This window comes from Aphelocoma coerulescens, chromosome 4 (assembly GCF_041296385.1).
Source record: "Aphelocoma coerulescens isolate FSJ_1873_10779 chromosome 4, UR_Acoe_1.0, whole genome shotgun sequence".
NCBI lineage: Eukaryota > Metazoa > Chordata > Aves > Passeriformes > Corvidae > Aphelocoma > Aphelocoma coerulescens.
The window spans coordinates 55355010-55377561 of NC_091017.1; the positions used below are offsets into that span (position 1 = coordinate 55355010).

The 22552-nt window shown below is 42.3% G+C and overlaps 1 protein-coding gene across 4 annotated transcripts in view; it reads right to left on the reverse strand.

Moving 5' to 3' along the window:
• The window catches only part of LIMCH1 (LIM and calponin homology domains 1), a 176566-nt gene extending 156736 nt beyond the window's left edge, over positions 1-19830 (reverse strand). For all 4 annotated transcript variants that reach the window (XM_069014211.1, XM_069014210.1, XM_069014209.1 and 1 more), the window contains exon 1: positions 19497-19830. In XM_069014211.1, coding sequence (XP_068870312.1) covers positions 19497-19592 — 96 coding nt within the window. In that variant the 5' untranslated portion in view covers positions 19593-19830. The remainder of the gene's footprint in view (positions 1-19496) is intronic.
• Positions 19831-22552: the final 2722 nt, after the last annotated feature.

Consider the following 22552-nt stretch of genomic DNA (forward strand, 5'->3'; position numbering starts at 1 on the left):
GTGGGCACACACTTTAAGTCTCTCAGTTCCATGAATAATCACCAGCTAGTAGGACCTGAGCTTATTGACAGCTGGCCTCAAAAATAGTTGGCATATTTTACAACTGAAGGGTTGTATGTTGAGACAGTGCTGTCCCTACAACTGCATTGACCCTTCTGGGTGGTAACAGGACTCGTACATGCCCAAAGAAGTCCTATGGGGTCAGAAAAGAAAAAACAGCCAACTAGAGTTGTTTGGATTATTTTGCACTATATTCCTTTAGAGATCCTTTATTTTGCCAAGTACCCACTACCTATGAACATTTAACACATTAAGCTCAAAACATTATTGTATTGTGGCTTATACCAGACATACCATTTAGACCCTTAATTATCCTACTTCTATGCCACCTAATTGATTTATTGATTACCAAGATTAAGTCAAATTTATTATGGTTCCTAGTCAAATTTATTATGGATCCTTATAGTGCAGTCCCCATTATTACAGAGAAATTCATTAATTTCCCCTTTAACCGCTATAAAAAACTACATGCATCTACTTATAAAAGCACAAAACAGCCTTAGGCAGTTTTTACACCTCATAGCTTGATCAAAACAGGAAAATGAAATGTTTCGATTAGAAAATTTAAAAAGAAAAGATCCCTACTTTAAATCTGCCATTAGACAGACATTTCAGATGCCAGAGAGTTCCAAATGAATACTATTATACGATGATAATAATGGGCATAGTGGGTATTAAATTAATCATTTCAGTTTGACTTTTTGTTCTAATTACCTATGCTTTTACTGAGATAAAGCAGATTTAGAAAAGCACAGCGATAGCAAGCAGATTCACTACCAAGACAAACTGGAAAAATAAGCTTCCCCAGCCTTTGTGACAGAAAAACTTTGATCTAATAACCCTCACATATTGCATTTCAGCCAGAAATTCAGACAACCTGAATACCAAGGAACAGATGACGCTACACAGTAGGACAGATGTTATGGGCTGGCCTCCCCAGCCCTCTCTCCTACCACATGTCATTTCAAAACTCCTAATATATGAACTACTAATTCATCATGACTTCTTATTTCCAAAAAGTCATCATAAGCATGAAAAATGTTATATTCCAGTTGAAATGCATACAGCAAGCCCGAAAATTTGTTCTGGACAAGGTCTTTAATTGTCTTTATCAAGGGAGGTGAAGACAGAAGATCTGCAATGCTAATCAGAAAAGTCCTTATAATTACAGCAGTTTATCATTTTTGGCAAGGGAAATAAGTCACTACAACTGTATCCTGATAGAATAAAAAAAGGTTTTCTAGCTAGGGGCATTTCAGCCACACTTTTCCTTTAGAACACTCCCAGACTTTGGAATTCTCCAGCACCCACCACACTGTCCCCTCACTTAGGCTGGTGCTAACTTTAAAGCACGCAGTCCAGTGAGGTATGAGAGTGAGGGAAGTGAGAAGACAGGAGAAAGGAGACCTTCTGAGAATGATTAAGAGTAAAGAACTGGTATTAAAACAAGACAAATTTATTATATCACTCATATCACAGAAGACTGAGACTGAAAGCCTTAGAGACCAACATTTCAGGCAAGGACAATGATATTTCCTTGCCTGTGTAATTTGTATGTAGGCAGCAAAAGCAGGAAAGAATTGCAGGGAGCTGAAGAGATTATCTCATATTTCAGCCAGCTACATGCTTGATCTGAGATCTGAATACTGTCCTGGCTTATGCCACTGTACTCAGTGGAGTCACCAGTCCAATCAGTGATACCAGGATTTGACAGCTGATTACTAGTCACACACTGCTCATTTGCTGTGAGTGCCTGGCATCCCAGCACACGGAAGAGAGCCATAGCTGTGCCTCTACAATGCTATGGAATGCTAAGTACATGGCAAAGAATACAAGGTCTTAAGAGTCTCAAATTAGCATACAGCCTTGAATCAATTTCTCTGTACCACAATTCTGGTACTCACAGTGAAGGCATGAAATAAGGTTCATGTTTGCATAGAACTTTTTTGCAAAGATACTTTAGTGATGAGCACCACAAAAGTCTGAGAAAATAATTCGCTCCTTGGAATTTGGTTTGAACTGCACACAAAGAACGTGGCATAGGACTGCATGTTGAACAGTAAGGAGAGAATGAAACACTGAATAGCTGTTCATTGAGAGCTGTGCTATTCATTCAGTGCACTAAAGAGATACTCAGAAGAAGCACAGCAGTGACCACGTATTTAATATGCATACCCATGAAGGAGAACTGAGCTTGCAGAGACAACACTATTGTGTTATTTTAGCAGGCCTGACCTTGCAAATTTCATCACGTTCTCCAAGACTGAAGACAGAAACATATTACTCAGATAATTCTTATTTCACTTGCATTTAGCAGTCTTCAGCAAAATCAGGCTCTGAGATGCTGGGTACTGTATGAGGAGAGTAAACACCTGCCTATCTATTTTCCCAAGGAGAATACAGCACACATCTTGATAATTTAACATTTTTAAGTTTGTACATGCAGTTCAGTCTAACAAATGCAGCAAGCACAGGTCAGGAGATGAAGTGCCAAAAGAGTCAACAGTCAGACAAAGTATACATTCAAATGAAAAGCAGCAGTAAGAAAAAATTTTAAAAGCCCAGTGGAAGGTTTGTTGTGCTCTCCTGAAGTCAAACAGTTTGCCTATGCTTTAGTGGAGGCTAAACCTCCAGCATTAGCCCAGAAATATCCTACATATACAGGAAACCATCATTTGCATTAGTATTCACTTGTCTTTTTACAAGCTCTGCTGTTCATGGGGGTGTGAAGCTAGATTTTCTGTACATGAAAGCTCTACTGGTGGTAGAAAGTAAGGTATTCTTGGAGGAATGCACAGAGCCTTCCTCAACTCTCTGCAATATTATACCAACTGACCTCTGTGGTATCAGAAGCTATCATAATGGATTTTAAAAAAATCATCAGTGTACTTAAAAGGCAAATAACTTTGTTTCCCATTTGGATGATGAAATTTACTTCTGCTACCCTAACTTGAAGCCACAACAAAAGACAGCAAACTGACTAATGCCAAGCTACTCTTAGCCCATTAAATTTCTAATGCAAAATTGTAAGTCTCCTGTAAAAATTTAGGTATATAATCTCACAGTAACAACAACTACCAAAAAACCAGAAGGACTCACACAACGTTGCAAAACTTACCCTAAAATCAGAGTGCTAGAGAACAGAACTAGTAAACATCTGGACTCAATAAGGAAATGAGACACTATCACCAAGGGTGAAAATACACAAAATATGGTCTTTCAAGACACACAATTATGAAATCTCCCAACCAGGAACTAAATAACGAGATCATCTTGAGCTACAATCTCAACTCCAGACTGGGCCACTTTCAAAGGCTATCAAATTCCAAGCAGTATTTGTAGTACAAGTATTACATAGGAATCTCTGTAGGCTGCTTTATAAAAATGAAAATGAAAGCCAGCTGATGGGCTTTTGGGCACCAATGGGCTTTGGCTTTGTAGGGCAGGATTGGCAGTTTTTATCCAGTTTTTAATTGCAAAAACAACAAAGACCCAGAAAGTTTTGTTCCACTCCCACTTCCAACAAGCTTAGCTGGATCATCTGCTTGGTCTGCAATGTGGCCCTAAACCTATCCTTGGGATGGCAAAGTACAAGACAGTACATAGAGAAGGAATGGGATTTAAATTATTTGGTCTTTGAGAGAAAGATGGATATATAGATTGATTCTATTATTTCAGAAAAAGAAGTATTTCTCAGTACTTATGTAGTAAATCTTTCTGCTGATGATATTCAAGTAAGCAGGTCATTTTTCACAGTCTTGAGTTTTAAGATGAACCCTCTGATTACAGACATGATATAAGGAATTTTATACTTTTTCAATACTATTTAACACTATTGTGTCTTTCCAGAGAAAGAATTCTGTTGTGCCAGTTCATACTCATGAAAACCCCTGCTTTTCCAAATATTTTCAAATATAAATTGGGCTGGTATTTGAAATTAGTAGTGCCTTAAACCAAAGTCAGTTAAGTCTAAAAATATAACACACATCAGCTGAACAGAGTGTTGGAACTTTATCTCCAGTTGAAAGGGACATTACTCCTTTTGCCCTTTTATTCAAAACTGTTCTTTTTAATAATGAAAACCACCTTTTTTTTTTCCTTTCATGCCCATGGTTAGCCCACAAGGGTGCTCTCACCAGAAGTGTACCAAATTCATTCAAATGTCCTCTGACAGCAGGGTAAATAAGATGAGCCAAGGGAAAAGGTATTGACATGATAAAAACTAAGGGGTTATCACTATTCTTTCTAGAATTACACCAAACATTATAGATACAATGTGTGAGTAGGTGGCACTAGAGCTGAAATTGGATGCAGACCGTGAGAGAGTAATACACAGGCTTAACATTTCTTCATTTTGCAATAGATCCAAGGCCAGTAAGAAACATATTAGTGAAGAAACAGATGTTCTGAGAGCATGCAACCCAATCAGAGTTCTTCCTTGTACCTGCTTAGCAGTAGTAAAGCAGCCTGCAGAGGGAAACAGCTTCTCCATCCAGCCTGGACCAGTGCCAGGATAAACTAAGCTACAGATCCAAAAGAGAACTGATCCTTGATTTTAATTACAGGAGGAATGCTTACACATTCACTTAAAACTGTGACTCCCAAAGCACAGGACAAGTTACTATCAGGTGACTGCCGAGCAGCAGAGAAGTGAAAACAATGGCCATTCAAGCACCAAGTACCCCCAAAGCCCTCTCCTCTAGCTACACCCAGCCCAACTGTGCTGGCAAGAACCACCTCCTTGAGAGATGAGGATGTCAGATTGGAGGGACACCACCTGTACCACCAGCACTGGCAGAAGGAGATAGCATCAGTGTCCTCATCACCACCACTACAAGTACTCTCTTCCCAGGATCACACTATCCATGGGACCAAATCTGGAAATGAATTCTGAGTGACCTTCTTGTTGTTTATGGACTTCACCCAGCGTTCAAGGAACAGTCGTATACAGAGTCTCAAGCCCACATATGGTACCTGTGCTACCTCAGGAAAAACCAACTCTTACCCAAATCTGGCTCTTAAGGTTTTAGCTTAAAAATATTGTTGGGAAGGGGAACAGGTAGAAAAATTAGGGTATTTACAGTAAATTTTTACTCTTTGCCCACAGGGCAATTAAGGTGGAACTCCAACTATGAAGAATGTAGGGCAAATTACAATTTTTAAGCACTGTAAAATTATTGATTTTGGTCTGCCAAATGACAGCACACTACCAGCAAAGGGTTCTGGCTGCAGAAAGCCCTTAATCCCAATGAATAACTAACTGGGAATAATGTCAGCAAAACAGCTGTCAGGATGAAATGCTGTTCAAGTCGACTAGAGGAACAACTGCCTAGAGCTAGAAAGTGGTATGTTCAGCCCAACCTCAAAGGAAAAGCAGGAGCTCACACCACAGTTTAGCTAAAATCTGCCTCCACCACCTTCTATCTTAAAAATGGGGTTTATGCAGGATAAAGACAGAAGCAGTAAAGGAAAAAAGCAACTATTCTCTTCAGAAACACAGCAGGGTAAATTTGGAATTAAATTGAGAGTTGAGTCCAAGTGTTTTCTGAAGAGATGATCTGGCAAACTGGTATCTGTCTGTACTCATGCTTCTCACTTTCTACTGTGATAGAAGGGAATACTAAATGCTAGCACAGAACTGTTGAAGAAACAGCTTCACAGAAACAATGTACCAGAGAATCTCTATTAAGTCCTGCTGAGCAACTCACTCTAGTCAGAATTGCTATCAAATATTTCCAGTAGGAAGAGCTACATCTCGCCTGCAACATGACCAGGGCCTGAGATCCCCACTCCAACCAGGATTTCCCAGGGGAAATGGAGATTTTACAGTGGATTAGACATGCCTGATCTAGCTTATATTCTCTGAAGTGCCTATTACAGGGTGTGTTCTCTTGAAGCTCTTTATCCGGACTCTGCTACTTCTCACTTCTTCTCTTTTCTCAACTGAATTTCTTAAATGTCTTTATTTCTGTGAAAGTTTAGAAATTATATGCACCAGGATACAAAGATACAAGAGGCATGGATGACCAACTGCACATAAATTACTCAAGTAAGCTCGCAGTAACCACTATTCCCTATAAAGATATTTTAAACCCTTAAGGCCCATAGGATGCAAAAAGCTGGCAGAATCCATGCAAAAATGCATCAAGTGAGTGCCTTTTGGCACCCATATTTCTGTGCATTAACAAATGGATTACTGGGCAGTCATTTACAGACAAAAAATCCCCCAACGTTGCCCACACAAGCACCAACTAAAATGGTCCAAAGCCCTTCAGTCAAGAGCCATATTTAAGTTAGATGGGCTGTTGATGAGCAAGAAAAAGGCATTTTGCTTTAATAGTAACAACCAAGTTGTAGTTCTCCTAACTTGTATTAGTTCAAATATTCTGTCACTACACTGGGAGTTAAAAGAGCTATAGTTACCACACTCTAGAAATTCCCAGGTTTGCTCTTTTCCTCCAACAGCCTCATTAGACTTCTCTGGCAGGAAGAAATCATGGTTCTGAGGAGTAGGACAAGTGCACAGGTCAACACGCGTGGCTTCAAGCTCAGTCGTTCACAAGACATTTTCATGGCAACCCATAAATGCAGTTAGTTGTGGAAGAATTGTCAGACAGCAGCTCTTTTCATCTCATGCCATTGTCCTGAGGAATTCTGCTATGATACACCTCTGGACAACAAAGGACACAAGTGTGCACATTTGAAGTGACCTTCTGCCCTTGCCAGCAGCTTTCTGCATTGTAGAAGGGCCATTTCTCTAACTTACTTTTTGTTGAAGAAATAAAAGCTTATCCTCAATAGAGTACCAGCAAGAGTTTTTGACATGTGGAAGCATCTCAACTTTGTTGACTCTATCACATCTGCTTTCACCAACCATTTACAGTTCTCATGCTGTTGCAGTTCTAAGTTTAAAGCACGCTCCCTCCCAAACACAAAACTAGGAGCTTATGTTTTGCCCTCTTCATATGTTTTTGTGTACAGGATGCTTATGTTTTCCCTCTCAGTCCTAAAAGAAAACTTCAACCTGGTTGAAGTTGCATGTACTGGAAAATGTTCACTGCTCATAGTTAACACTGACAGTCTTATCTCCATGAGCACTTTTTCCAACAGCACCTATTTCCTGGGTGTACTGGAGCCTAAAGTCCAGCCATTGGAAGCTGTTGTTTTGATGCTTCATATCAGAGTTTCTCATCCTGTGCAAAGCCTGCCCCCACTGCTGCTTCTGAAAATCAGCACCTTCTAGTCACACAGCCCTGTATCCCAAGCATGCAATGATGGGATACTTCCCTTTCCCTACACAGAGACCCCCCTTACGGTCTTCCTCCTCTTGGGAGATACCAAGAGACAGGAAAAAGGCAAAAAACAAAAGCTTTCAACACAGTTTGAGATTGCACCACTTCCAACAAGTCTGCTCTGGCTTTGATCTATTGATTTCAAGGCCCTTAATGTGGGAAGCTGAAATACAAGTTTTTTCCACACAATTTATTACAAAAAAAAAAAAAGGTAAAGAAAAAGAGAAAGGAAAAAGAGAAAGGAAAAAGAGAAAGGAAAAAGAGAAAGGAAAAAAAGAAAGGAAAAAGAGAAAGGAAAAAGAGAAAGGAAAAAGAGAAAGGAAAAAGAGAAAGGAAAAAGAGAAAGGAAAAAGAGAAAGGAAAAAGAGAAAGGAAAAAGAGAAAGGAAAAAGAGAAAGGAAAAAGAGAAAGGAAAAAGAGAAAGGAAAAAGAGAAAGGAAAAAGAAAGAGACAGGGACAGAGAAAGAAAGAAAAAGGAAAAGGAAAAGGAAAAGGAAAAGGAAAAGGAAAAGGAAAAGGAAAAGGAAAAGGAAAAGGAAAAGGAAAAGGAAAAGGAAAAGGAAAAGGAAAAGGAAAAGGAAAAGGAAAAGGAAAAGGAAAAGGAAAAGGAAAAGGAAAAAAGAAAAAAGAAAAAAGAAAAAAGAAAAAAGAAAAAAGAAAAAAGAAAAAAGAAAAAAGAAAAAAGAAAAAAGAAAAAAGAAAAAAGAAAAAAGAAAGAAAAAGAAGAAAAGCCAGTCAGGCAATGGAGAACTAAGCACTGCACTGAAAAACTAACAAATATTGAGGGTGGATGTAAAAACCACAAATAGCAGATCTGCCTATAACCAGAATATGCACTCAAGAGTCTTGGTTGAAATCCAAAAATAAAAAGTACAGAATCAAAGCTATTGTTCAGCAGTGCAACATCAGAGACACTAGTGAACTACAATGAATGGAAATGATTGGATAAAATCCCACAAGCACTGGTAGACAAGTTTTTTGTTATATCTTACTGGAATGTCATCTCAGAGCTACCCCTGTGAATTTTCATTAAATTGCCCCATAGCTATCAATAACAGCTTTGCTTACTTTCTCCCCTGAAGCTACTAACAAGAAGAAAAATGAGCAAAAGGAATGAAGTTACGAAGCATTTATTACTGAGATGTGTTTTTAAATAAAAATAGGTATCTTTTCCTGTTTAGGATACTCAAGAAGGTTCTCCCACCAAGTGCAGTGCATTCTTCATAAACCGCATATCCTTCATAGATGCAGTTTGATGTTTATCTTTGGAGGGCACCCACAGCAAATGAATATCTGCAAATCTAACTGAGGGCTGCTTCCTGGGAGAAAATAATTATTGAAAGATAAGCAAGGGAGGTAAAATTACTTTGCAACTTCACCAACTTTATTTTTAACACCCTGTGCTCCCTGTATGCTCATCTCTTCACAGGACATATCTCACCCTTAGCTGTGCTGTGCCAGTCCGAGAGTCTCTGGATGTCAGGAGCCGCAATGCAACAGATGCCTGTGCTGGAACCACCACACAAGAGCCACCACCTCCACTTTGAGCAGTGGCCACACACCTGGGCCATCCTGAGACATCAGTGTAATGCTGCCTACAGCCGACACCACCAGCAGGCAGAAGTACCTGCCTTGACAGAAAGTGCCCTTCAGCCCAGCACCCTCAGCGGAGGAGTGACATGGGCAGAGTGGCTCTGACCGGAGGGAAGGAGAAAACAAAAGTCCCAGCAAGCCTGAAGATCAGCATGTTCATAATTAAAATGTTTAGAGGGTATTTTTGCTTCCCTTTAGAAGAGGCAAGCTGTTTCTAATAAAGGATCATTTGATTTGCTTAAACTTTGTTGATTTTTGGTTTTTTAACATGTTATTCCAAAACTGAAGGCCCCGTTGTTGAAATAAAAATTGGTTTTGGGAGAGGCAGGATATTAGGCTACGGTTTTATATAATTTCTCTGAACTCAGGCAAGACTCACCTTTGTGACTCACTGATTATGACACCTTCTTTTCCTTGCAAGCATAATTTTTTCTGGAAAACAAATTATTTTTTCTTGTCTATCTTTAATTGATTCAAACACTGACAGAAGACAGACAGTGCACATGCATACTCCTAAATCCGTACTTTCCTTTTTCCAAATCACAACTTTAAAAAACAACTCATCAGAATCAGGAAAAGGACAAACAGAAAAAAAAATACTTACATGGTTATTCTTTTTTTTTTTTTTCTGTTTAGAGTACATAGTTACATTTAAGCCTCTGGACTGAAAAAATTTCCAGAGTTGTTTCTGTTGCAATAATATATGTGAGTTAGCCCACTGAAATGAATCACAACAATAGCACAGAAACAAAGCCAAGGGATTCAGTGCTGAACATCCTGGCACACTGGGCATCCCTGCCTGCACCAGTCTGACAGAGACAAGGCAGTCACTTCTGCCTCTTCTCATTCCTCCCCCTTTCCCAAACACAGTCAGAAAATGCTCACTGACAAATAGCAGACTTCAGCTAACACACCATGACTCTTCTTAAATTGGAAAAAAAGAAACTGGAAAATACAAGCAAAATTGCCATCAAAGGCATGAAGTTAATATTCAAAACCAGGAATTCAGGGGGAAAAAAAGGGGAGGAAGACTTCAGTGCTTTTCCTCAGACACAGAAGATTCCCTTCTCTGACAGCAGACTTAAAAAAAAAATCTCTTGAGAATTTTCTAGATTAGTAAAGTTGATATTTGGACTTTCAGTATTTGTTGGAAATGGAGTTGAAAGGGAGGGTCCAATACACCCATATCAGATACAAAATTTGCACAAGAAATTAAATCATTATGAGTTCCATAATTGCCTTGAATATTTATAGGCAGATGAAGACTAAAGTGTGAGGTTTGGATTTGGGAGTTACATTTGTACACGCAGCAAGATCTCTAAACTCCACGAGAGCCACAATCTGCTGTGATATGACAGCATAACACAACCTTGTGCATTTCATGGAGAACAGTGCTGGCAAAGCCCCACAAAGAAACTTTTAACCTCAACCCCCTGTCCTCTGTAGCCATGCAAGCATTCTGCTCCCACTTGAAATCAGTTATTTATGGGCATTAGCCTCTGCTTTTGCAAGGTTGTGCTTCCAAAATGAGAACAACAGTTACAACTCTTTGTGCCAGTCCTGGACAAGATGCTGAACTACAAATTCCTTTGAGCTTCTTGGCCTTCCGGTTTTAGTGGAAGGATCATTTGGAGCTTTTTCCTGCCACTCTGGAAATGCAAAGATCCCAAAGTGAAAGACCATACTTTTCTTCATCTTCAGTTCACAGCTTCTCCTTCCAAGAGTCCCATCCCATGTAAAGGAACTCAGATGATGCAGTGCTATCAGGCATTATCAATACCCAATGTAAAGCACTTGGCCGGAACTTTTTGCTGAATGTATGTATCAAGATTTATTTATCTAAAAATAAATTTTTAGACTCTTGTGTATTAATCTTTCCATAGATTCTGCTTCCTCACTCTTGGTGAGAAAAACTTGAAACACAGCAATGTATGTTTGAGGAACTGCAGGTAACAATTTAATTTATCTTTTAAATGAGACTGTAATCCACCCAGACATTTGACTGCTTCCGATTGCAACACTCCACAGAGATCTACCAACACCTACAGGAAAGGAAACCAGAGGGAATGTATTTACAGCATCATGATGAGGTCTCCTGGGCTTTGTGCATTACATAGAGTATGTGCGGCCACTTTCCATCTATCTTGTAAATAACTGAAGGGCTGGGATTCTTCTAAAAACTGTGGAAAAGCCCGATGGAGGTAAGGAGAATTTGGATGTTGGAACAGCATAAGGAAAAGCCATCACAGAGAACTTTTCCTTTCAGGTTCTTCCTTAAACTCACAGTGGGATCACACACTGCAAAAATCCCTGTCTTATTTCCATCATGAACCAGGGATCATGAATACTCTGTGAAGGAGCAATTAATGAAGAGCATTTCTCTCTTTCTGTACTCATCCATCCGTTCAGAGCAGAATTAAAGAATTGCTTCCCCTGCTTCCACCATGCTGCTCCTTTGCCTGTGAAGTGCTCTGTGAATCACTGACAATGATGCTAAAGCCAAGAAGCCACAGCAGTATTATTTTTCAGAATCTTAGCTTGTCAAAGCTGATTTCAAAATCAAGCTGTCTTTGATACTAGGCATGAGACCTCTGAACAGCTGAAACCAGCAAAATAGGGTTTCTCTTCAAATGAGCAAATGAAGAGGATTTTCTTCTTTTGCTCATCAATCAAGAATTTACTAGACTACTTTAAGTCAATTTTAACATCAGATGCAAGCTCTATTATTAATTCTATTGTTAAGCTACACATTTTTCTAGAGTAAGGATTGCTGGCAATAATCATCATATATGCATACAACTAAAGAAAAACCCTAGTTAACAGTAGCAAGTTATATTGGAACTGAGCAGAGTGACTATCAAGGTAAAGGATTCTTATAAACAACTAATACCACAAACAAAAAGCCTCTTAAGGATTTAGCATCTAAATTCTCAAGAATTAAGCCTGCATGTCATCCTCTCAAGATCTGGAAAGGAAGGGAAATAATTTAAATTCCTTAATGGTCAATTATAGTGGCGCATAATGAATTAAATAGCAACAACAAAAAAATTCAAGCCAAGGAAATTGGTCATTTTTACAGTTTCCTATAATAAAACAGGTTTAGCAAAAATAGTTAGATTGGAAACCAAACATATTTTACACTACCTTGAGGAGTTTCTGCAAAGGAAACTCAGTAGCATACCCTGAAGATGCCTGCCATAAGCCATAGGAGTTTTGCTTTTGTCTAAAGAAGGATCTTGCTTATATAAACAGGCTTTTCACTACAATAATACAAGTGACCTATAAAGTAGCATCAAAAAAAAAAATTAAGTGATATTCACTCACCCACTGTCAAGGAGTCATAGATGCACAAAATAACCAGGTTGGTAGGGACCTCAGAAGGCCTCTAGTCCTCCTGCTATGTTCAAGTGCAGCTCTTGGGTCTGACCAAGCCAATCCCAGCTTTGTCCAGACAGGAATGAAACATTCCAGGGATGGTGTTCTTCCACCGTCTCTGGGCAACCTGCACCCATATTCAGCTGGTTCATGGTGAAGAAACTTCTCCCTATATCAAGCCATAACCTTTCCTATTTTAATTTATGACAAGTATATAATTTTCCTGCCACATACCTCTGTGAAGTGCCTGAATCTGTCTTCTCAAAAACCTGCTCAGAGGTACAGGGATGCTGTGCCATGTCCACACAAAGCCACCTCTCCCGAAGAAGCCCAGTTCCATCACCTTTTCTCTCATAGCAAGTATCCCAGCCCTATTCAGCCTGGGGGCTCCCTTCTCAGTTTCTTCCACCTTATCTATGTCCCACCCACACTCTGGGCTCCAAAACTGGATGCAGTATTCCAAGAGGGGCCTAGCAAGTGCCAAACAGGAGCAAATAGCCACTTCAATCACTAGCAACTCCAGAAGATCATGAAGGGGTAGCCTCTCCTGCTGCCAGGACACCGCAGGCTGTCCCAGCCTGTTTTCCCACAAGTTCCCCCAGTCCTCTCCAGCAGAGCTGCTGCCTCAGCAGTCAGTCCCCACCCTGTCCCAGGTACAGGAAGTATATTTATGCCATTTATAAAATAAAAGGCAGTAATAGGCAGGGATTTCTTCATTTCAAGCTATGGTACATTACTGTTCTTCACATTCTGACAAGGCTGTCTCAAGGACAGCCACAGCCCATTTGCCCAAGATAGCGATTAACATAGCTGGGACAAGTTTCAGCTATCAATTTTCAAGCTGTGTTACTGATGCCATAGTTTCTGTTGTACTCATTGTGATCTAAGGGCCCAAGTGAGACTAGTGTCTCTTCTTTAAATGATAATATTGGAAGGAGAAGGAGAAGGAGAAGGAGAAGGAGAAGGAGAAGGAGAAGGAGAAGGAGAAGGAGAAGGAGAAGGAGAAGGAGAAGGAGAAGGAGAAGGAGAAGGAGAAGGAGAAGGAGAAGGAGGAGAAGGAGAAGGAGAAGGAGAAGGAGAAGGAGAAGGAGGGAAAGCCTAGATCTTCATGGAATGCATGCCAAAATGTTCATACCTTCCCCATGCAGCTGCCCTTTTAAGTGACACTTTCACCCCATAAATGGCTTTTTCATTAAAAAACTGTTTTCTTGGAATGTTTGCAGAGAAGGAATGCACAGAATTTTTCATCCATGGATGACTGGTAGATTTTCCAAACAAAAGGTAATGCAGTTTTTATAACCTGTCATGAAATGCCACTTCCCAGGTAAGCTGAAACATTTTAGAAGCTGGAAAATTCTGCCATATCAACCTGCTATTTAAGCTCCATACCTGGAAAAGATTCCACCTTCCTTTCTAGAGGACTAATGTTTGCCTTAAAAAGAAATAATTTTAAAATGTAGTTACTAGCAGAACAAGCACAATGAGGTTACATTTTCTGCTGTAGTTACTAGCAGAACATACACACTTGAGGTTACCAGGTGCTAACTGGTCTCCACCACCAACTGCATAATGGCATCTCAGACTGGTGCTACAGCCAGATCTTTTACCTATTTTAAAATTTCGATACCGAAAGTAGAAATTAATTCAGGTTTAAGACAATTAAGAGCTCAGTCCTGCATTTCCTGACATTATCCCTTCATCAATAGTATTATTGTTCTGATTATTTTCACCCCTGTGCCAAGCGCTACTTGTAACATGGCTTAAACAGATCTCATGACAAGGGAACTGGGTTCATGTGTACAGCACAGGAGGTTGGCTGTCAGGCAACTGGAGAGGAAAGAATTTCTAGAAGGTGGTAGTCTGACAGGGTCAGAGAGTTTGGGTGAGTTCTTCCGCCCCCGTTAAATCAATTTAGCTCTCATTCCACCGAATTACTAACTGAGCCAGAATGAAGAGGATCCCATCTGTCCTGCCTGCAGTCCCTAAATGCTGCCCAGGAGGAGATGTAGAGATAGCAGTGAAGAATTCCTCTCCATGTCCAGTCCATGTAACCACAGTAAAGTTACCCTGCATTCACATACATCTAGGGCCAGGCACCAGCCACACACCTTTTGACTCTTCATGGTTACCTTACCAACACTGTGGGAAGGATTCTTCTGACCTATACTTTAGCTTGTCCACGTATCAGGCAACTTGTCTAACACATTTGCATAGGTTTCTTCTAGTCTGAGAATACACTTTCTCACTTAAATTCATTCCCAATACATTACATAAAGTATACAGGTAAGACACTCTTCCAGCAGAAGAAAAAGAACTAAAAAGAAAGGCTAAAGTCTGAGAAATTTGAATGGCAAACACTGCTTGGAGGCTCATTCAGCAGCTATTTTACAATATTTGATTAATAAAACCATTCAGTTTTAGAGCTTGGTGCAACATTCTACACACTTAAGTGGTTGTACTGAAATATTCTCATAAAGTAGTTAAACTGAATTCTCCAGAAATGCTTGCTGGAGAGGATGTCTGTTGGACTTAATCCATTCCTATCCAAATAATGGCATGACTGTAGTGGTACCCAAAGATCCCAGTTTGGCTATAGGCATCACCATTCTAGGAACTGTATCAATATTCAAAGGAACTGAAGTCCCTGTTCAAGGATCTTTGAATCAGCTTTGCAGCAAAGGAAGAGTAGATGTCTACACATATTTGGAAATAGAACTCCTGCAGGACACAGGGCACTCGTATACTCAGTGAAATCAGTTAGCTTCCCCAATACATTTCACCAAAAGAGCTTTATCTCTGATGTTCCTCAAAGGTCATACCACATTCTGAAGGTCATATAAACAAACTTGCATATTACACAAGTTCAGGCTCCCGCTGCAGATACTCCAAACAAGTCCTTCACCATCAGGAAAGATTTGGTCAATGAACTACCTTCAACTCCTTTTAACTCCTAAATTTTTGCAGTGGAAACCTCAGCTCTCTGGCTGAGAGAGAGACCCTATAGAAACCTTGTCTCCAGACTCCCCGCTCAAGCAAATCACATGAAGTTTATTTGCCTGAGTCACTTCCCTCAATTTATGCCTCTCGAACTATTCCATAGAGAAGGTAGTGCAGAAGTAGCCTGCCTATTCTGCTGTATGATGTGACACATCCGGAAGCATTAGGGAATGCACATGGTCCTACAGCTTCTCCTAGAAGCAGCACCACTGTTACCAACTGAAAACGTCACCTTAAATACAAAAATCTAAGAGGTGTTTTGCTAGAAGGCAAAAAGAAGCCACAAAACACCCAACAAACTTCTCTGGCTGGCAAATTTCTCCTTAACATGAGAATTCTCACAGGGAATGTACATAGGACAAAAGCAGCAGATTCATTAGAAGTTGATGGGGTTTAGCCTACACACATCTAGTGGGAATGATGAAGTCAAGCACTGGTTACAGGGGACAGAAAAACACAATCTGTTTATTATTGCCATACCACTATAAAGGAAGTATTCTTACCAGCTGGCAAAGTTTCTGAAGAATATAAATCTATGGAAAAGCCATCCCTAATTGAACCAAGTCTCAGCAATGAGGAGAGAGCATATTAATGAGGCAAGGCTAGGAGGCACGATCAGGAGATAACAATACCCTTAGGAGTTACACCGGTATTAAATGTGACTTTATTACCATGTTATTCTCCTATGAGTCTTTACAGTAAGAATAACTCTTGTTTGTACAGATGTTCTTTCCACCATCAGCTATTCTAGATTAAACACATACAGAGAACCTTGATATTTTAAGATTACAGATCAGTAGATTCAATTAGATGTGTTATTTTGCTGTAGTATGCCACTAGGCTTTACAAGGCAGATATATTCTTTCAGTGAAACTGAGATGCATTAACTGAAATGAGATACCACACCTTTAATAATGCAGACTGATGTAGCTCTCTCACATGGGTTTTTCATTCAGTGGCTTTATTTTAATTCCTCTGAGTGCTACTAAAAAGGTACATTTTATCATTAAGAGGGCATTCTTCACTTAAGTAGTACATGCCAAGCTAAACTAAAATAACAGTTTATAGCTTTGTTGGTACAAGACAGATACAGTTGATATTTATGCAAAATTAAGCAAGCCTGAACTCTGGATTCCTACCACATCAGAATTCCAAAATGCCACCTTCTGCAATACAGAGAAGAAACCAGATCTATCACCACTCGAAATACTCTCTTACAAAACACAGCTTGTTAAATACATAAGCAGCCTTGGCAGTAAGAGTCAGAGCTCTGGCCTTTTTCCCTGTTCAGGCGAACACCTCAGTGCTACTGGGTCAGAGCTCCAGGGAGAGACAAAAGGCTTAGTACAAGAATCCAACAAAATTCAGTGCAATTTAGACCACCCTACACTGCAGCATGCAGATTAAAGTAAGGCTGGCAGAGAAAAAGGAAGGCTTCTGGCACCCAGAAGAACAGCTCTGGTAAAAGGTGACAGACCCAAGGAGCGAAGACAAGACCCCTAAGACCTCTGCAGCAATGGAACAGAAGTTCCTTGATCCTTGCAGATCTAAACATTCATCACTTAATGTCTTGGCTGCCCATCCGCAAGCAGAGGAGAAGCCTCCCATTCCAGTCCCACCAGAGGAGAAATGTACTGCAGACCACAGGGTGGATTTCTGTCAACCCTACAACAATAGTGACAGCACTCACACAAGGATTTAAGCCAGACAAGAATCCAACAAGCAAGTCACACAACTTAATCGCTAGAAGTAAAAATGCACAATAAGCTCAGGGAGTTTTCAGACTGTCCGTTTCTATTTTAATTTCCTTGCATGGCACTATTTTACAGCCTAAGACAGGTTTTAAGCTTACACTGCTAATATTCTCACTAGCTTGTCTTTGTCTGCTCCATACTACAGGTTCAACAGCCCTGCTCGCAACCATAACAATTTCTTTTATTTTCATTTGAGAGAGACGTAATTTTAAATGGTCAGAAGGGAGCTGGAAGATACAACGCACTGGACATTAGCTAATATCTCTAGGCCCGAGAATAAACTGGTGAGAGACAAGTACAGAGCCAGCTGAAGCATATGGACCTAGTAGCCATACACAGCATGACCCCCGTTTCAGGTTTTCATGCAAATCAATAGGGCTTGGCACACTGAATGTTGATACCTGGATAATTTCTTATTTTTTTATTTTATTTCTTTTTAAGAGTGATATTGCTTTTCAATAACTTTGCGCTAGCATATCAAATTCTCCATAATTCAGTCAGTTCAAACCATCCAGATTTAGAACAGTGGATGTTGACCAGATTTTTGGAAGAGGTAATAACCCTCATGCTCCAGAGCTTAAGCCAAACTGGGATTAAAAGGAAATACAATGTGTTAGGCAAATTAAACCACATTTGCTTCACTGGCAGCTTCTTCCTTCTTTCTCTTAGTGGGAGCATCAGCTCTAGGCATTGCTGGAAAGGCAGATGCTTCCCTCTCACACCACAGCCATGGCAATGCTCCAGGCTCCTGACACACTCTCCTCAGGCAAGGGGACGGCTGCAAAATTAGCAGTACATTACAGTTCTGTCATTCATGCAACAAGCAGATTTAAAAAGTGAAGGACGCACAAGAAGTTATTGACAGCTTCCTCTGTACACATGGAACTCTTGGGCTTGCATGGAGAACACAGAAGCTAAACAGCCCTCCTGCTCTGCTCACCAGGTCCTGGGTAGCGCAAGAGACAGGCATGAGACCTTCTGCCACAGTGAACTGTGGAATAAACTGCCCAAGAGAGAAATTTCTGCCTGACCCTCAAGGTTCTGTTCTAATACAGGAAGACTTATAGCCCCAATTATTGTCGTGCCTGGAGCCGCTGATGACAGCTTCGTTATCTACAGAGAACTGCTCCACCATTGAGTTCTTGGCTTCATTAGCAGTCAGCAGGACTGACGGTCACAAGATATTTTTATACCATATGTATGATGGAGTCACGTGCCTCTCTCTCAGTCCTCTGTCATAAAGAAGGCTGTATAGAAACTGCTGTATTCATCTTCCCAAAACAAACGGTGTTTATGTGCACTTCACTTCTCCAAGCTGCATGCTCACCTTTTCTTGGCACAAAAGCCCTTCTTTTCACATTCATCGTTGTTCCTCTGCCTCTAGTCCTACACCAGCCAGAGTCACATCATGTCAGGGCCAATTCCCTGAAGACTGACACAGCATTACTTTTCCAGTTGATACAGTGAAATATCACAGTCCAAAATTCCCAGGGCTTCACAGAATCTTAAAGTCACAACAATTTTTACAACCTTTTGCCTAATCACTTTCAGAAAACAGAATCCACTGAGGCTTTCTAAAAGCTGCAGATTAAATTCAAAGCCCACAGCTGAAGGGAGCAGCTACCGTGGTATCTGGGTTTATGCCACCTTCACGCATGTTCTGTGCCGGAAATCAGATAGAGAGCTATTTTAAGCGTCTCTATTGGCACATGCCAAAATATTTAACTATTAAATCTGACCCACCACCTGCCCATCTTTCCGTTTTACGGCGCGAGCAAACAGCAAGCACATCTATTTTTTCTGCCCTGCTTGAACAGCGAGACTAAATATCTCTCCTTGGCCGGCCGAGGGACGGGAACAGGGACAGCAGGGCTGTCCCCGGCCTCGCAGCGGTGACGGCCCGCCCCTCCGCGCACTGCGGAGCGCTACCTGCGCGGCCGCCACGGCCAGCCGCGGCCCGCGGAGCCGGCGGGGCCGGACGTTTCCCGGCAGGGCGGGGGCCCCTCGCCGGCCCCGGGAGCCCCGCGGGGACGGGGGAGCATCCGCGTCCGCTCCGTAGCTCCGCGCACCTGCCCCGCTTGTGTTTACAGCCGTCCCGTTCATCCCAACGCCGGGGGCGGGGAGGGGAAATGCGATTAACAGATTAAGTTTGGAAGAGACGGAAGGGGGGCGGGGGCCCATCCAGAGGCGCGCACGCTGCGCGGGGGCTGAGTGGCGGCTCGGTCGGCCCCGGTTGCTTTCCCCGCAGCGAGGAAAGGTGGGGAGAGCCGGCGGGGAGGCCGGGACAGAGCTCAGCGTGGAATAAAACGCCTACAGCCCCCGGAGGGACAGCGACCGGGTGGGGGGAGGGAAGGACACCGGGTCGTCCCGCGGGGTGTCCCCGATGGGGTCGGACGCCCGCACCCCTGCCATCCCGCGGGCTTACCTCGATCCACTTCTGAGCCTCGGTGAAGGCCAGCTCAGGCTGGGGGGGCTCGGGAGGAGGCTGAACCTCTCCCAGCTCCAGTCCAGGACTGGCCATCTGCAGGGCCCCGGCGCGCCGCGGCTGCGGCGGGGGAGAAGCCAGGCACCGAGTCGCCAGCCCGGGGTGAACCGCGGCCGCAGCGAGGGGACACCGGAGGCCGCTGCCTGTCTCTCCCTGCCTCTCCCTACCTCTCCCTGCTCGCAGCCGCCGGGGCGGGAGCCGGGGGCGGCGGCGCTCCGCAGCCCGGCTGGCTGCAGCTCGCCTGCGGTAACCTCTCTCCGCCGGTGCCCCGTCCGTCCGCCCGCCCGCCCTGCCGGCTCGGTCCTCCCTCGCCTGCCGCCCCGCCCGCCCCGCCGGCGGAGCGGAGCTGCGCTGCGCTGTCCTGAGCTGCCAGCTAAAAATAAAACAGACGGGCGAAGCCGCTTTGCCTTCAGCCCATGCAAATGCCCGCGCCGCCGCCTCCCCGCCGCGAGCATCGCATCACGGGCGGCGCTGCGACCGCGGGGGAGGGTGGGCGGGGGACTCGGGCACCCCGCGTGGGGGACAGGGAGGATGATGGCAAGGCACTCCCTGCTTGGGGAAGAGCGGCTCTCCTCACCCCGCAGCTCTCGGGGAGGGGGCGACTCGATGGCAAGGCACCCCCTGCTTTGGGGGGCAGCCAGTCCCCACCCTCAGCTCCTGGAGGGCTCCGAGCCGCACACGGTGAATTGCTGTTTGCGGCTGCTGCCTTAAACACCTCATTCATCGATGTTGCTACGCGGAGCACCCGAGAATGCCCAGTTCTCGCGGCGGGAAAACGCGCTGCTCATCACCCGACCCTCACCCACCTGCCTGAGGGCCGGGGGCTTCTGCACCAGCAGTGAAGCACGGCAGGTGCCTCTGACGGCACTGCGGAACATCTCCTCGGGCTGCTGGGGGGCGAGACTGGCCTTGCAAAAACGTGTGAACGTCGGCATAGGGCCGGACTGTGTTACTCTTCCTTGGAAAGCAGAACAGGCATCAAGGTGTGCTTAAAAATATATATACCATGGGTGAATACTTCTTATTTTTCTCTTTGTGCAGAGGAAGAAATCCAGCTCTGTCCTGCAGAGACTTGCATGCCTAACTTACATGGTGTGAGTAGTCCTAGCTCAAGCAGATGCTTTTTAGCCTAAGGTTAAGCATAGAAGTTTCTAGAAACAGAAGGAAATTTTTTTCACCAGGCCTTTAAAAAGACAAATTCTAAGAATCTCCTCTCACAAGTGTTCAAAAGATGAGCCAAAGTTACTTGCTTGTATTTATGCAAACATAGGAAGGTATCTGTGTGCTCAAAATGCAGGTCTGCAAACCTTAACCCCTACTACTAAGGGTTTTTTTTGAAAGGGGTCATAACTGGGTACTTCTTCATCTTGTGACATTTGTCAACAAGTTATGACAAGAAGCAAACTGTAGGATCTACCTTTCAACATGCCCTTAGTTTGGGCCTCAATTCCCCTTTGTTCAATAGCTGGGATTTTGAATCTTGTTTATTGTTTTAGTCAATTAAAAATTACTAACTCTTAAAATATAAATATATCACAAGAGTGCGTATATTTAACTCTACTTCCATCCTAGGAATTTGTCTTTATTGTTCTCTACTTTTGTTTTGGTCTTTGTTTATTGCTTCAAATTTGCTGGAGTAACGAAGGGCCTAAAAACAGGATATAAGTTTTACAGGGATTTTTCTGAGAACTGCAGCTAGACAAAAACTAGATGAATGGGTAATCTAATCTCAAACATTCAAAGATAAATAATAAGTGTATTTTGAAATACTTATGCTAACACAAACTATTTTCTGATTCTTGTAATATTTAAATAACATTGATGTTTATCAGACAACAATTAGATTCATTCTCCTGGGGCAGTGGAAGACTAACAATTTAAAATAATTATCCTGCCTCTTTTTTTTTATTGCTGCGCAATAGCAAATGCATGATTTTCCTGTCTGGTGATCTCAACATTGCCTCTTGGAGAACTAGAAGAGCTGGATTGGGCTGGGGTAAGCATCATACCACACAGAGCAGCATTCAAGACAAAGACCACCACCCTAGACCTTGTCTAGAAGTGAGGGATGGACATTCATTTCCCATTTATGCAGTCAGTTTTCATGGATCATTAAAGAAAATGTGCTCTGATATACACTTCTATTTATACGCTTACAGTCAAACATACACAACTTTTAAAATTTATTAAATCCTCACAACGGCACATGGATATAGAGTTAGTGCAGACTTTAAAGAGCCCTGTTAAGTATTTAGGAATGTAAAAGACACTCTGACTGGCAGTAGGAATCTGGCCACTTCTTTTTTAATCCTAATCCTGAGCCAGCTTCGCATTCGGTCAAGTACGAGGCAGCATCCCTACCTCCCTGTTCCCATGGAAACACACTTCTAGCATCAGCCCAGCTTGCTTTTTTTTTAAAAAATCTCCATCTGCCTGGGGAGTTGCAGGGCTTGCTCTAAGCCCCTTGAATACCAGTCATAGATTTTTCAATGATTTTCTTTTCCGTATTACAACCACCCTGGCAACTGCAGGAGACAAAATATGAAAACTAGCGTGTTAGAAACTCCAGCAAGGTTTTACCAAGGTCACTCAGTTGCTCCTAACCAGAAACATTGCTAGAAACTTAGTGGTGGAATTTGTAGCAGCAACAGAATAGGAGATTTTTTTTTTCTTGAAGTTCTTTCCAAAACTCTCTTGTTTAAAAGCAAGTGCTTCAGTTTAATTTCTTCTTTCCAGAAAAAAATGAAGCCAGCACTTCAACAATCCTTATCAACACACTTGTATCTGTTATTAGACAGGGGAAAACCTATGGAGGTGCAAGTATCAGTGCCAAGCTGCATATCTTTGTCCAGGTGCAGTTGCCCTTCCCAAATGCAGACTGTGCCTATGCATAAGTAAAGTAACTGTGGAAAAATGCATAATATAGTGGTTATAGGAGAAAGCAGAAGCAGGGTCTTCTCTGGTTTGCAGGGATCTTTCTGCTACTATGCACAAAT